The sequence below is a fragment of the Haliaeetus leucocephalus genome, unplaced genomic scaffold, assembly GCF_000737465.1.
Source record: "Haliaeetus leucocephalus isolate CR32 unplaced genomic scaffold, Haliaeetus_leucocephalus-4.0 Scaffold451, whole genome shotgun sequence".
In the NCBI taxonomy this organism is placed as follows: Eukaryota; Metazoa; Chordata; class Aves; order Accipitriformes; family Accipitridae; genus Haliaeetus; species Haliaeetus leucocephalus.
Window position 1 is genome coordinate 2,845,647 of NW_010972887.1, and position 15,570 is coordinate 2,861,216.

Genomic DNA, 15,570 nt, shown 5'->3' on the forward strand with positions numbered 1-15,570 from the left:
GGTGATAGGTTTACTTTCTTCTTCAATGTTTTCCACTTCACAGGCAACTGATAATTGGGGAAGAAATACAGACTGTTATAACAACAGACCTTATTGCTGTAGAGGACGCTGTCAATTCTTACTTGAAATTAAGTCACTGAGGGAGTTAATCTTGAATATTTCGGATTTCTTTTTAAAGTTGTGATGTTGTTTTAAAGTATGGAATTTTTTGTATGTTATCACACCAGATATTGCAAGAGAACAGTTAAACATTCAGTTTTTAATGAAATAATACTACTTTACTTTTTAGTCAGCCCAAGAGTGTCCCAAGGCTATTGTTAAATAAACTCAAAGAAGTGAAACTTCCCTCTGCCATTTCTTGGAAAAGTAACAAGTTTATGGAGAGCAGCATTAAACAGAGTCCTTAATTTTCTCTGCTGAGACCATTCATTTTCTTTATTGAGATACTTTAAGTGTGGTAGAAGTCAACTTGAGGGTTTTGTAATCTTTTTCGCAGTACTTGCAATTCATTTTTCTACACCATTCCTCCTCAAGCAAAAAATGGCTACAAATTGTTCTTCGCAAATACATGATACAGTTGCTTCCTTGTCTGCTTTTAGTTTACTATGTAATGCACATTCACTTCTGCAATCGATAATGATCAATAATGCTAAATGCACACACAAGTCATGTTGGAAGAGAAGTGGTCCAAAGGTATTTCTGTCCCTCTGTAGAACTGCTGGTTCAACTAAAAGCAGAAGATCTAAAGGGAATTTTAACAAACAGGGAGCACTGCTAGCAGGCATCTGTGTAATTATCCTATTAAAACAGAGTAACATCTGCATTATCTGTGCAAGTGCAGAATGGAAGGGAACATTATGTTCTCTAATCCTGTCTGGGAGCATTATGAAGTTAAAAGGATAACATTTTACCAAATCTGTGTTTTAACATGATAGGTTACACTTAATTACCTTTTAATTGCCTTTCTTCTCTCTGGGTTTTATGCTAAGGACCCTCCCTCTAGCCCTCATCACAGAGCTTTTCCTGCCTTTGGATTGTTTATGCCAGGTTTTATCTTTGATTTTACCATGAAAAGACGGTCCTACTGTGTCTTGAAGGCCGTTATTACAATTCATTTTCCCTAGTGTGTGAAAAGCTCCAAGAATATTAATTTTATATACAAAAGACACGTTGTAGTGTTCAGAAGTATGTGTTTTGAATTTAGTTGCAAAGAGCAAACTCATTGGACTATGTTTTATGAATAACAAGTAACTATGCATGGCAGAGGCCACACAGGAGCAAGAGGAGATTATTCCAGCCTTCTGACTGCTTGCAGTGTAAGCCAGGAGAGTGTATTGGCTTAAATAATGTAGATTTCTTTTTTCCTCTTTACCCCTGAGGGAGTCTGATTTCCTGATCACCTATCTAGCCATATGCCGTAGCTCTTGCCAGGAACTCTGAGCAGTGTCACTGCCAGCTAAAATTACTTGTTTTCTGAGAACTGAATTATGTTGAGAATTGTCTTAAATTGCTGCACTGGCAACATCACAAAGTTTTGTGTACACACACACACACAAATAAAATGTAAAAGCAGCCTTACCTTGAAATTCAGCTTAGAAACTGCTTCAAGCATTGAATTTGATCCAGATACTGAGAGGTGTTCTACACCTGCTCAGGCGCATCACTCCGTCTTTGTTCTCTTTCCAGTGCTTTTCTCAGCTTCTTTGTGCTCTGGCTAGTACAGTGCAATGTTTATACATACAAATTTACAAAGAAAGAATATTGTCTACTCCTATTAGTACCAGTTAGAGTGAAGACCTAGTATAGCTAGTAAAAACTTCTAATATGTTGTGGTAACTATGCTTCTTTTCTTTCCTCTTGCAACAGGATGGAACTGAAATACGGATATACGTTGACTAAGGAGTTGGAATAAGACTTGAGTCCTGCTCTGTGATATTTATATACCTGGACCATGAACTTGCTGTTTGGCTTCATACTTTAGGAACCTTTGTAGTAACTCAGTGAAGCTGTTGGGAATCATGGCATTCTCTCCATGGAAGTTGTCCTCTCAGAAACTTGGCTTTTTTCTGGTGACTTTTGGTTTCATTTGGGGAATGATGCTTCTGCATTTTACTATTCAGCAGCAAACACAACATGAAAGCAGTTCAGTCCTGCGTGAGCAAATTTTGGATCTCAGCAAAAGATACATCAAAGCATTAGCTGAAGAAAATAAAAATGTGGTTGATGGGCCTTATGTCGGAACAGTGACAGCATACGGTAAGTGTGTGCTCTAGATTACATGATAATCTCATTAAGTTTTTTTATAAGTTGTACAAACATTTTACTTCATAGTGCTGCTCAACTGAGAATACTTTACACTGTGTATTTTCTGCACAAATGGAGAAAATAGTCTTTACTTGTAAGTATGAAATAGGACAAATTTTACATTTCCGGTCACTTGGAGAAGAAGTTGTCTGCTAATTTTTACTACATAAGTCTAGTAGCTATATCTAGTGTGCCTCAGGTTATTTGTTAGAATTTCATTTAAAAAAAACTTTTCTGCTGTTTTTGAGAAACTTGGGAGGCTTTTCAGTTTGCGTGTCAGTGATCTATGAAATTCCTTGTGGAAGAACAACTTGCCTTATTGATAAAGTGGAGACCTGCTATGTTTATTTCTTCTTCTTTCCCATTTCACTTCTTTGTTCAGTCAATTTATGTAACATTTCAGTTTATTTATCTGGCATAAGCTTAAATTAAGCTTAAATATATCATATTTGCCTCGGAGTAGAGAACTCTTTCTGTGAGCTTCAGTGCTTGCTTTGGCACTAAGTTTTAATGCTTACTCACTTCCAGTTTGTACAACATGAGAGGTAAGTTTGTGTGCATGCATGAGACACAGCATGCAGAAAAGAATGTAGCATATTACCAGAAAATATTAGGAAAATAAAAATATAATCCAATTTCAGGTTAGGTGTGGCCCCTTTTCAATCTGGTAAGTTCACATCATCCACCTTACTTGTTTAGCATTTTTTTAAACTCACTCTTTCCTGCTTGCCTATGCCCTTTCAGGCTATCTGGAAAGTTAATGGCTAATTAATCATTGAAATATGTTTCCTTTTATAGTTGCCTGAATATTCAGCTGTGAAGAAATTGGATAGATGGGTTTTGTAGGTTTAGACAAAGAATAAAGACTAGGATGCAACAGATTATAGCCGTACCTTTTTCTCTAGTTTTCTCTTAATACTCTTTACTTTCTGGTGCATGTAATAAAAATATCCTGCTGGGAGGTTCTCTCCAGGTCTTGTTTCTGTTACCACCTTTTTCCTCTAAAAAAAGAATTTTTGAGTTTGTGTGAAAGTGCTTGCCTGTAAGCCTGAGCTTATCATCGCAAACATAGGTAACAATTATATTGCTTTGTTGCTTAAATAACAAGCCGTCCTTATTCTGTAACTTCTACTGATTTGTGACTGCATGTTGAACTAAACGGGTATTGTAATCTTACAAAGCAACACAAACTAAATGGAGTGGTACTAGATCAATATTTAGACTGAAGACCTCCAAGCAAGTAGAGATCCCTAGAGAACTGTGTGTGTAGGCTTAAAACAAAACCCTATCTGCTATATAGCCTTCATCAGTGTGCCATTATCTTGTAAGGGTGCTTGATGGTAGGTGAATTGAAGAAGAAGAAAAACCAGCAAAAACCCCCCAACAATATGCCTTCAGAAATTGAAGGGTAATTGCATTAATATGTTCCCTAGCTAGGTCTGGGGGTACAGGATATCCTTAAGCTAAGTTCCCCCTGCAGCTTGTTGCCTGTGGCGTTCATTTCCTGTTCCAAATCTTGCTGAGGAATAAGTTGACTTGCTGCCAAACAGTGGTCAGGTTCCTTAGGAGAAGTTAAACTGCATTTGAAAATGGGTGAAATAGTTTTGTAATGCTTCTGTGAAGGTAAAGCTAAGTTTTGTGTAGAAATTTCAAGTTCCACGGCTAAGAAGAATTTTAAGTTTAAAGACAAATTTGGACAGGTGTTTTCAGTTAAAGAGCTTGGAAGGATGCAAAATAATGATAATGTATTTATTTAAAATGTTAGAGGGAAAGGTGCTATGGTGAGTGAATAACACCATATTAAATAATACTTTATGAAACTGGGTAAGATGATTACTTAATAAGTAAGTTAGGTTGTCCTGTTTGGCATACCAAATGATTTGTTGATAGGAAATGATCAGGTTAGCTGTTCAGGAATAAACACATTAATGACTAATGTTAATGATAATCAGCAGAAGTTGGTTCACTATTCTATGAAAATTAACACCCTTGCTATTTAGCCTTTTTATTTCTTTTAATCTTATCCTCTGATTGCTATTAGTAAACACAGTCATAATTTCCATGTTCAAGAATAAGTTTTATGTTTGCTTGATTTGGCTGCTTTTACCCACCCAAAAGGTTTGCAGTCATTCCTTAATTGTAGTTTCACATCTTGTTCACTTTCTCACTTTTTTTTCTACCATATATTCACCTGTCACTAGGTGGATCAAACACTTTCCTTTTAAAAGTTGTAGTCCAAATATACATAGTGAGTATTAAATTTTTATAGCAGTAGTTGTTTTACAGAAGTTATTACAAATCTGTACTTCTGCCCTCCCCTTCTCAAATCAGCCTCCAATTGCTTTTTTTGTTCTGGTAACCAGTCTCTCATATCGGTGTTTTGGTACCAGTATTAAGAAGTTACAATGTTTAGCCATTTTTCTCGTTATCATCTGTGTATGCCTTTATGTATGCTACGTTTCTTCCTCATTGTTTCCTGAAATTTTTTTTACTACTTTTTTTTTCCTAGATTTTTCCTCCTTCTGTACCATGGTTTTGTTCATGTTAAATCCCTGCTCCACTCTTTGCTTTTCTTCTGCACACTATACCATTAAGTGACTTCTGGACCCCTTTTAAAATAGTTCAGATTATTAGTGCTTAAGATTCCATCTTCTGATCTTTAAAGGACAAATGAAAACACACAGTTATAAAGAAAAAGATCTACTTTGTGGCTCCATGGAATAAATATAACTCTCTTTTTACTTGGATAAAAAAATCATAAGTTTTCTAAAAGTAATAGCCTTTTCTTATTTACTCTCTCATTTGCACAAGAATTGGGCTAGCCATGGAGAAAAAAAAAAAGGGAGCACAAAATAAGTGTGGCAAAAATACAACTGATGTAGGGGCAGAGGAGTCCCCTCAGATGTATGGAGAAATTTTCTATTACAGATCAAAAAGTTATTTGAATCTAAAGTTGTGAAAAGCAGAAAATGTGCGATACATATGCATGTGTAATTATTTTATATAATTAAATGGGAAAATAATGTAAATTTGTCATACCAAATTCTTTAATCCTGAGACAAGCGTAAATGAACAAAGAACAATACTTTCTTTCATCTTCTTTGGCTTGTTGCCATTATAATCATACAGTTCAGTCTGATAGTGGTCTATTTTTCCCCTCTTGCTCACAGTTCTTTTAGCTTGCCCAACTCTGTTACTTCAAGAAATCTGAACAAAAGAAAAGGGAAACAAAAAATATCAGAAAACTCTTTCTGGGTTATCACTTGATACGCAAACTCCTGTTATTGTTTGTTGCTTTCCATGGGAAGCAAGTGCTGTGTCAGACCAAATAGATATGTAGAGGCAGTCACCAACAGGCTGAAGAAACGAAACAGGTGGTGTATGGTGTTTTGTGTATAGGACAGAAGGTTCAACTTAACTGGTTGGGTTTTTTTGCCAGCGCAGAACCTGATTGTGATGGAGGAGATGCAGAAGAAGGTTTTTGTACTGGCTCAAAGCTGTCCCTTTTGGGAAGGGGATTTTTGTTTCCAGGTGACTGAGCATCTAACAGACTGTTCCTCTGGTAGTGCTTGAATAGGGATTTACGCTTAGATTCATTATTTAAGCAGCTTCTTATTACTTGAGCTATTACAAAGCATGCATTTTTTTGTTCCTGTGTGTGCACTCCTAAAGGCACACACTTCGCCTTGCATACAGGGTGTGTATATGAGTTGCAGCATGCTTTATAAAATACACAGGAAGACAAGTTCCACGTCAAGGGAAACTTGTATCTGAGGCTGAACAGAGTAGGGAACGTTAGTGTATAGAAGTGCTAATGACAAAGATTTGCACTGAGAAAGTGTCTATATATGTATTCCAGTCACATTCTTGTATCTATTTCTGTCTGACAGTGTGCATTGCATTATTAAGCAATTTAACTTTTCATTTTCATTTGTAGATTTGAAGAAGACACTTGCTGTCTTGTTGGATAATATCTTGCAGCGCATTGGGAAGCTAGAGTCCAAGGTGGAAAATCTTGTACTTAATGGAACAGGAGCAAACTCTACCAACAACACCACCACCCCTGCTCCCAGCTTAGGAGCAGTTGAAAAGCTTAATGTAGCAGGTGGGCATGGCAATTGTTTAAAATATTTATGGGCTGTTAAATCTGTATTTTTTTTCTCTTGGCCATAACGTGATTTTTCAGTGTTAGATATTTGGAATGTCTTAGAAAGCAAAATTCAAAGTCTAGCCTGTATCAATGGCAATCTTAAGCCCAGTGGTCTTTTACAAGCCCAAAGGAAGACTTTCTTCTCTGGTAACTTGAACACATTGAAGAAAATCAGATTCTCTGCCAAAGGGGTATAGTCTCCCTTGTTCATAGTAGATGTTTCATACTTTAAATTGTTGCACTTTAGAATGATGAAAGTGGGCAGACATTTTCTCTCTAAGCTTAATTACTTGGGTTGGTATGAATCTGCTCTGCATTTCTCCCATATGCACTTTCTTCGTTATTAACTGAAAGAAAACATTTATTATGTTTGTTACTGGTTATGATTTAAAAATGTCCTTCCCTACTCTGCTTAATAGCTCTTATGATTTGACACACAGAGATGACCTACCTGGTACCTTCAACTTAAATACATGTTCTAAAATGTCATTTGAAGTCATTAATTTTGTCTTCAGCAAATGAACTGTTCACTACCCTTTCAACTTCTCAAAGTGTTTGAGTCATCCTGTGGTGGTAGAATGCCTTGTTGACCTCTTCACCTGCACATCTCGATTCCCTTAGTGTTCTCAGCTGTGAATGTGGTTGGTACACTGAATGAATCTTGTTTATACTGCCTCGTCTATTGCCCTGCATTTTGCTCTGCCACCCAAGTCGAAATGGATACTGGCTGTCCTGACCCATAGGAAGGTGTGAGTTTGCCCTGCTAATGATATTTGCAGTCCCAAAAAGGGAGCAGAGCAGAAGAGTTAGGGCAACTTGGTAAATGGGTTGATAGATGTGCTCCTAAGTCTTGTCTGTGCTTGAGTTTCCTGTAAAAATAAATACTTCTGTTTAGAGGGTGTTACCCTCTTAAATTTGTCAAAGCAGAGAAGCAGATGCTGCCTTTGGTAGGGTAATACTACTGAAAGGAAGTCCGGGAGAGCAGAAGTACAAGTGATTACCTGATTACAGTATACCAACAGAGTTGCTGTGTCAGCTGCTCTGTTGTAACTGCATTTGTCTGTACCAGGATGTTAAAAGCATATCTCTTGGTGAGCTAGACCTTTGTGTCTCTCTTGCCACATAGTAAAAGTATGCTTATAGGTATTTACAACAGCCCTTTGCATGTGTGGTTTACTACTGCTTGCCCTGTGGTACCTTTTTTTTTTTCCTGTGTCTCTCATCTTGGTTAGCCTGAAGGCAGATTAGAAACAAGTAATAGCACCTGGAAACTACTAATAGTGAGCCATGTTGCTACCACGTGGCATACAATGCAGGATTTTCGTTGGAAGATCTTGCACTTCGATGGAAAGTGAGCGAGTACAGTATTGTTGTAGTTTCTGGGCTACATATAAAGTGAAAAACATCCCTGTGCATTTTCTTTTTGTTGATGGACAAGAGAGAGACTTGATGCTGTTATTTCAATAGATTTACAGATAATTGGAAGAAGCATACATATATTGTTGCTTATACATTTATAGGCAAAGGGTCATTGTTTTTCTCTGACTAGGAAACATCTCTCATCAGTTCTTAGGGTGAATTGAATTTTGTTTGTTGTTCTTGGAGTTTGCTAGATTCACAATTTTAGTACTCAGGAGCAATGTTTAAAGAGCTTCATAGGAGTTTTCAGTTCACAGTGTTTACATAGCGTTTTGCTGCCTGAGGCTTGCTCTGTGGCAAAGAACACTATTTGTCTTATTAGAGCTTCAGTTTTTTACCTTTGACTCTTGGTACACTAAGTTTAGAATATCTGAAGCAACTATATGAAACAGCAACAACAGAAAAACCTTTAGGAAACAGTTTCTTAAGGTTTGATTAATGTATTTTTCTGGTGCCCGTTTGGATCATGTTACTGTTTGGGTATCTCCAGGCTGGATGGTACCAATGGGTAGAATAGAGCTTGAAGATAATCCTTGTATTAAAGTGCCTACTATTCACCCATTTGAAGCAAGCAGGTAGAAATTCATCTGATCAGAGGCAGCCAAATGGAAATGAAGAACTTGTTTCTACTTCTGTCTTCATAGCAGTTTCCTGATAGTAGCAAACTCTGGAAGCCATGTGATTCCAGTAAAATCATAATGTAAGTATCTTCTCTGTTAGGAAGGAATTGTTCAGAAAATAAGCTAGGTGAGTAAACACTGTGATTACAATACCAGCTACAGTGTTGGTTTTGTCTGTAGTATTTCAACAGTGTCCTTTCCTGTTGTGCTAGAGCAATTGAGATAATCTGAAAATTGTTGTAGAGCAGGCATTTTGTTACCCAACAGATTGTCATTTTACTGGAGCTGAAACGTGTATGTATACAAAAACACATGATACTTCCATTGTTTTCTTTATAATAGTTTATTCAGCTGTTATGCTATGAAGTGATCACAGAAAGCAAACATGTTAGGATTACCATTTCTCTTTTTATCAGCTGTAATATTTTAATGCTGACTTCAGACAAATTCATGTTAGCTATTGTTAGTAATTTCACTCTTTCTGTCTGGACAACGGTAGTATTTATGGAGCATACTAACAACATCATGTTTAATATTTTTAGTAATTTTTTTTAAAGACTTCCTGAGTTTATTTTTTTGCAAATCTTTTTTGCTGCGGAGTCACTGCTTAAAACTCTGAAATAAATTAAGCATTTTATAGCCTCATTCATCAGTGCAACAGTGCAGTGCCATTAGCAGACTTTCATAGAAGAGTCCTACTTCCAGTGGAGCTACTTTGTGCATTTATTATTTTTGGATTGAGCTGTTATAGTACACTGAGACCTAATTCTATAATCTGTATGACCATGTCCCTTTACCTATGGAAAGCCTTTCTGAAATAAATGAAACTTCATGCAGGCTTAAGATGCACCTTAGCATCTATTGACACTGCTTGTAAACCTTGGTAGTAAATAGTGTAGTCACTAATCATCCTGAAATCTGTATTTTGTCTTCACTGACCTTGTGTAGAGTTTACTGTGTGTTACATACTACCTGAGTAGATACAAGTGATAAAATAAGACGTAATGGAATGACAGGAAGGTGGTTATACTGTAAATATTTGTTCTCATTGCTGATTATGACTGGGCACAAACTGAAGAGCAAAACATAATATTTTTCTTACAGTTTCACACAGACTACTGTGGCAGGCTAGACTTGTTAACTTGTCAGTCTGAATGTGGTATGAGCTTTTCTTCATTGTGTATTTTAAGTATTAGTAATGCTTTCATGGAAAAAAATTAGTACTTTTATCTGCAAACTAGGAAGAACAGAGATGATGATGATTAGTAAATATTTCTCCTCCCAAAGCCTCTCTGCAAGTAGAATTTTCTTCTATTAGGTATGTTGCTGTATTCAGAAAGCAGTCCTAAGAATAGTACCCCTATCGTACAGGTAGAGGATTGTGATAACGCAAGAATCCTGGTTTAGTTCCAGGGTCAAGTTACTGAAATCAGTCCAGGTTATGGTTTTATCTGACTTTAATAAACTACTGGTATGTGACCATGACTGAGATTTATGTACCGCAAAATTCTTTTCTGCGAGATTAAGGACACTGGCAATTGGACCAGATATGGATTTTTTTAAAAACATTCCACTCCTGTCCACCTTTTCTGTATAGACAACTAGAATAATAGGATAAAAAGAGAATATTTATAGTATTAGAATGTATGGATGTTTTCTTCAGTTCATATATGCCTTGTTTTTAGCTTAGCTCAGATAGGAGTTTGAATGTGACTATGTAAGTAATCCAGGTAACAATGAAGAGAATGTATGTTGAGAAATGGTTGTCAGTTGCAAAGTGGTTGAAAAATCAATTTGTTTAAAGTGCTGACATTTCTCTGTTAACCGAGTTCAGATGGTATTTAATTTTTGCCCAGTATACATCTTGATGGCAAGATGTCTATCTGTCCAGGAAAGTTCTTTCTTATTATTAATAAACTTGCAAGGTTACTTCTTCTAATGCACTACATTTTAGCTAAAACCACCTGCAATTACCACAGTGTCTTGATATTGCAACATGGAATCTATTATCCTTCTTTCTAATGAAGAAAAAAAATTGTGTGCTTTTTGATATTTTTAATATTCTTTTGGGGATGTAGATACCCAGAGTTTGAGAGTGGTCACTGCAGCTTCCTGGGCAAATAAATTTGAGTAGCTCATGTTCTCCTAAGGAACAGACGTGCTCTGTGCTAGTGTGCAGCAGTTGTCTTGTAACTTGATGACAGTGTTAATAAAGGAATACAGAGCCTTTGCAGCCTTACGGGTGTAAAAGCAGATGAAAAATTTCTTCTGAACTGTATGGATGAGAAAAGACCTAATAATGATGAGTTTTGTAGCTCCTTTTAAAACAACTGTAACTACTGTTTCTAGTCAAGATGTCATTTGAAGGGCTACCAAATGTCTTCTAAAACTTTTATCAGCAACTTCTGTAGGTTTTCCTGGTGAATAAATGATAGCACCAGTAGCAGAAAGATGAAGTAGGACAGTTTCTTGAGGAAAAGAAAAAACATTAGGGAAGTCCCTGGCTGTCAAAGATTTTTGTTAAAAAACAGTGTTCAACAAAACAGAATGTAGTCTTGACTGTGGAAAGTGTTAGGCAATGTGAACCACAAAGTCTGGGGAGGTCCAGATAAGCGTTGGACTGGGAGGTGTTTTAACCTGGAGTATTATGCTAAAGTAATCCATTATAAATCACTTCATGAAGGAATGAGCAATACCTTCTCCGAAAGAGCCTGTCAGCAAAGGAAAAAGGAGGCACTGGCATGGGAAATAATTAAACTGTTTAGCAGTTTGGAAAAAATACCTATCTTTGGTTTAGGGTTATTAGCACAGCTGGAAGTTGAATAATCTCTGGCCAAACAGTAGCCATCATGGCTATTTATGCCTTGTAACAGCCTAATAGAAATGTTTGTGGCTTCCTAAAACCAGTTTTGATCAATTTTTAGCCTGTGCTTTGACTACTGTAGCCTGAACAGGCAATTTATGTGATAGGTATTACTTGGTATAGAGCCCATGACTTTTTCTTTCAGTAGAGTAGCCTCTTCATTACCATACTGAAACCTGAGTTACACTGCTATTTGGATTACCTAGCATAAGTTAAACATATTCTTTGACCGACATTTGTAATTGTACTTTGGGCAGACATGCAAACATGTCTTAAGAATGTGACTCAGTGTTTAAAATTTAGGGGCTGTTTGGAAATAAAGTTATTCATCACTTTACAAAGGTCTCTTCATCAGTTGTGCTCTTTATTTGGTGAGACATGGAGAAAAGTGGCCTATTCTATTCTATTCTATTGTTCCACCTCTGGTTGTGAAGCCTGGTGTAGAACTGAGGTGGCAGTGGTGAGATCTGCAATGGAAAATACCGCTCTGTCTTGGTGTGTAGGGTTTTTGGCAGATAAAAGGATCTGAAGAAAATCCATCTGGATTATGCTCGTTCATAATGAATGTGATAACGGTAGGAGGAAATGTTGAGGATTTAGCAAGGACTGTAACTCAGCTGTTTCTGAAGTAGGTGAACTCAAACTTTTATTTGATTCATTTCTGAGTTCCCATTTGGAGACCAGAAATCTCTCTTCCTTTTCAGACTCTCAGACAACTAGCGTTGTTATTTTATATGTAAACTGTACTGTGTATTCATATCCTTAGTGTGTTTAGGTTTAATGTTTGTAGTGTGGTACTACACCTGGTTTCTTCCTCTGAAGTTAGTTTTGCAGAATCTTTCATTGAGGGAGGCCCAAGAACAAAACAGCTCCTTTTCTCTTTTGGGTTGTGTGAAAGGATAATAGAGCATGAGCTCTTATTATCACAAATATCTTTAATCCTAATCCCAAAGGAGCCAAGGATGACACCTCTGCTAGAAGGTGAGGTTGCATAGATATGTTAAAAAGTACCTTGGGTAGCTTGAGTTGGAGGTTAGGTGTTACTTCTTGTTTTTTACTTCCTCTTTAGATCCATGTGTAAAATCATAAGCGTACTCTCCTTTTTCTTCTTCCCTCCTCAAAAACATTGAACAATCTGGTTGTTTTGATAGTGACAATTTTCAACTGCTTTTTCAGAACCTCCATTTATGAAAGACTGAACTGTTAATAAAGATGCTTATAGGGCTTCAGCTGATTGGTTTCAGAAGCAATAAAGTCCTCTTTCCTTCTCTCTCTCTCCCCTGTCTTTATTTATCCAAGTTGTATCTGAAAAGCTTTTAAGATATTTGGTAGCCATCCTCTCTGCATTTGTGGGAAGTAATGTATACCCATACACACAAGAAAGTATTAATCTAAACCTTGGGTGCCTAGCAGATATGAGTTTTCATCAGCCTTTACAACAGGAAGCTTTGAGCCACTGCTGCAAATAACACCCTAGGTAAATTTAAGGTTGTTTTGGAGATGATTAAACGGAAATGGGGAAATATGAAACCATACCACTTTGAGTCAGAGCTTATCTACATGGCTGCTTCTGTTGTAGCTGAATCCTTGGTTCCATGTGACAGGCACAAGATCAGTTTGGTTTAGGCAGCTTGGTTTTTAATAGTTGTGCTTTTCAAAGTTAACTATGAAAGAAATCCTTGATTTTTGTGGGAAAGTATTTCACTAAGCATATTTCATCGGATAGGGCACTCTGCTTGCACAAACATGATCAAAGAATCAGTCCTCTGTTTTTTTTCATGTGATTTTTTTGGCAAGCGGGGGTGTGGGGTTTGTGTGTTGTGGGTTGGGTTTGGTTTGGGCTTTGTTTTGGGGTGCTTGTTTTTTGTTGTTTTTCTTTTTTTTTTTTTTTTTTTTTTTTTCCCCTAAATAGTGAACTCTTGCTGTTTTCTTCTGGCAGCTATGGGAAAACTTGATTTGAGCAAACTAAAAGAAACTGTTTCAATTGCTTAGGCTTTAAAACATTCCTAGATAATAGTGGTATTAATTCCAAATATGCATGTTGCAAAACAATTTTTAAAAAAATAAAAATGTTGATTTAAAGCAAGGGCCAAGGTGCTCTGAGGCCATTGTCATCACTTTACTGTGCTTGTTCAGTGAAAAGCTAAATTTTTGAAAAGTGCAACTATCTAAGTCCTCAGATAGTATAATTGCACTGAAAACTGTGCCAGACTGGTTGTTTACAAAACGTTCTTTTGCCTTGAAAAGTATAACATCAGAACATTTTAACTGTGTGTCTTTGATCCTATAAAAAAGAGCAAGTAAAGGTTCACATCAAATCCTCCTCCACACCCTACTTGTACATAGGTGGTACTTGGAGAACTCTTTCTAAGACTAAGAACAGTTACGTATCAGGTTGCTGTATGTAGCACTGCTCAGTGAGGGAGAGTATATTTGGTGTTATCTGTTCAAAGTTTCCGTAGCTTTTCTGCCTTATGCATTAACTTGTTCTGCTGTATTTGGCTGTTGAGTTCTCTTTTAACAACTTTAGTGTTAACATCTTTAAAGTCACTCATTAGGATGCAGACTTCAGTATTTACTTGTCATTTAAGACATGATGACTTGGATGCCTGTCAGATATCTGGCATCCTTCTTGAATATGTAGCAAGGCAGGCTGACAAGTCAGCTTTGGCAATGCTGCAAGCAGGCTTTTTTTTTAACGTTACTATGGTGAGAAGGACCTTTGTCGTGGTATTTCCATGTCCTTCTTCCTAAAGACTTGGGGCTGACACACTGAAGCCTTTTAGGTGAGGAGGAAGACTCGAGTAACTTTATGATCAGTCGATTTCTTTCCATGACTCTCTTTCCGATGAACTTTGTTACGCATATAACAGCCTTGTTAGTTTTAGCAGTCTGCAACCATAGTTCACCCCATAGTTCTGTACTTGCAGAGCCAAACTAGATTTAAAAAAAGCTAAGATACTGCATATTATTTTGAATTTCCAAAGCTGTCCTTCTGTCTTAAGAGGACTACAGTAGGCTTTTCTTCAGTTAACATAGTACATACAATGTTCTGTATGGTCATGCCTTAAAAAATAAACTGGTTGTCCTTACAGAACGTCAGTGTGTACCGGATGCAATAGGATGTGGGCTGCTGCACCGGTTCTAATAGCCAAGATTGCAGCTTTCTCAGGGTGATGCTTTGCTTTGACTCGTATTCATTCTGCCTTATTCATTGTATTCTTTTTCCACACTGTATATAATATCAGGCAGTTTTTCCCATTTTGCTGTCCATTTGCCTCCCACAAAGGCAGTAGTGTGAAGCTAGGGAGAATTGTGTGTTTTCAAGCCTCGCTGTTGCAGTGCAGTGTAATGACTGTGCAGAAGACCACACGTGAATATTTTCCACTGCAGTGCTAAGCTGTATTAGTAATGCTGAAGGGGCTGTTAGTGGTCCCCTGGGCTGCATTTTGATTAACCACTTGACTACTACTTGAATTCTCCTAACACTGCATTGATTTCAGTAGCACTAATGGAACATAGCAGCACAGCTGGTGTGAGGATGGACTAGCAGCAGAAAAGTTAATTTTCTTTAAATCATACCAATGCTTTGCTACTGAAGTTTCTAAAATGTTAGTAGAAAGCATTTTGCACTCTGCATTTAAAATCTTGAAACCTTTAGCTTGTTTCATTGAATATGTTGATAGTGCTTTCAGCTCACACTGCAAATTCTCTCTTTAAAGAAATCTCACCAGCTGGAGATGAAAAATGTGAATTAAATTGAGAATGTGTTAATTAGTGGGAGAAGGGAAAGGAGACCTTACACAAACTAAACCAGCCTTAACTACAGTGTTGTGTCTAACCATAGATAGCAGACTTCAGAACTGAAATAGAAACAAGAGAAGGGTTCCATGAATTAAAGTAAGAATAGTACTTTTGTTTAATTATCAAAACCAGAAGGGGAACAAATAGAGATAAAATTGGTGAATAGACTTAATTGGATATGATTACTCTGTCCTTTTAATACTAAGGAGCTTCCTGATTTTATGACATCTGCTGTTGGAAAACACTTTGGGTTGAGCTATTATCTGTGCTACATGTCATCAAAAGATATTCTAATATGCTTTTTTGCACTAGTCTAAAAATGTGGGGTTTAGCCTCAAGGTTCCAAAGCATATAAACTTTTGTGTCATGTTAAATTCTTAAGATATTTCCATTCTCTGAAGAGTGAAGAG

General features: G+C 36.9%; 1 protein-coding gene across 1 annotated transcript in view; it reads left to right on the plus strand.

Moving 5' to 3' along the window:
• The first annotated feature begins 1,870 nt into the window (after positions 1–1,870).
• Positions 1,871–15,570, plus strand: part of MGAT5 (mannosyl (alpha-1,6-)-glycoprotein beta-1,6-N-acetyl-glucosaminyltransferase) — an 80,320-nt gene continuing 66,620 nt past the window's right edge. The window contains exons 1-2 of the mRNA XM_010575133.1: positions 1,871–2,256; positions 6,242–6,409. Of these exons, the coding sequence (XP_010573435.1) occupies positions 2,019–2,256; positions 6,242–6,409 (406 nt within the window). The 5' untranslated portion in view covers positions 1,871–2,018. The remainder of the gene's footprint in view (positions 2,257–6,241; positions 6,410–15,570) is intronic.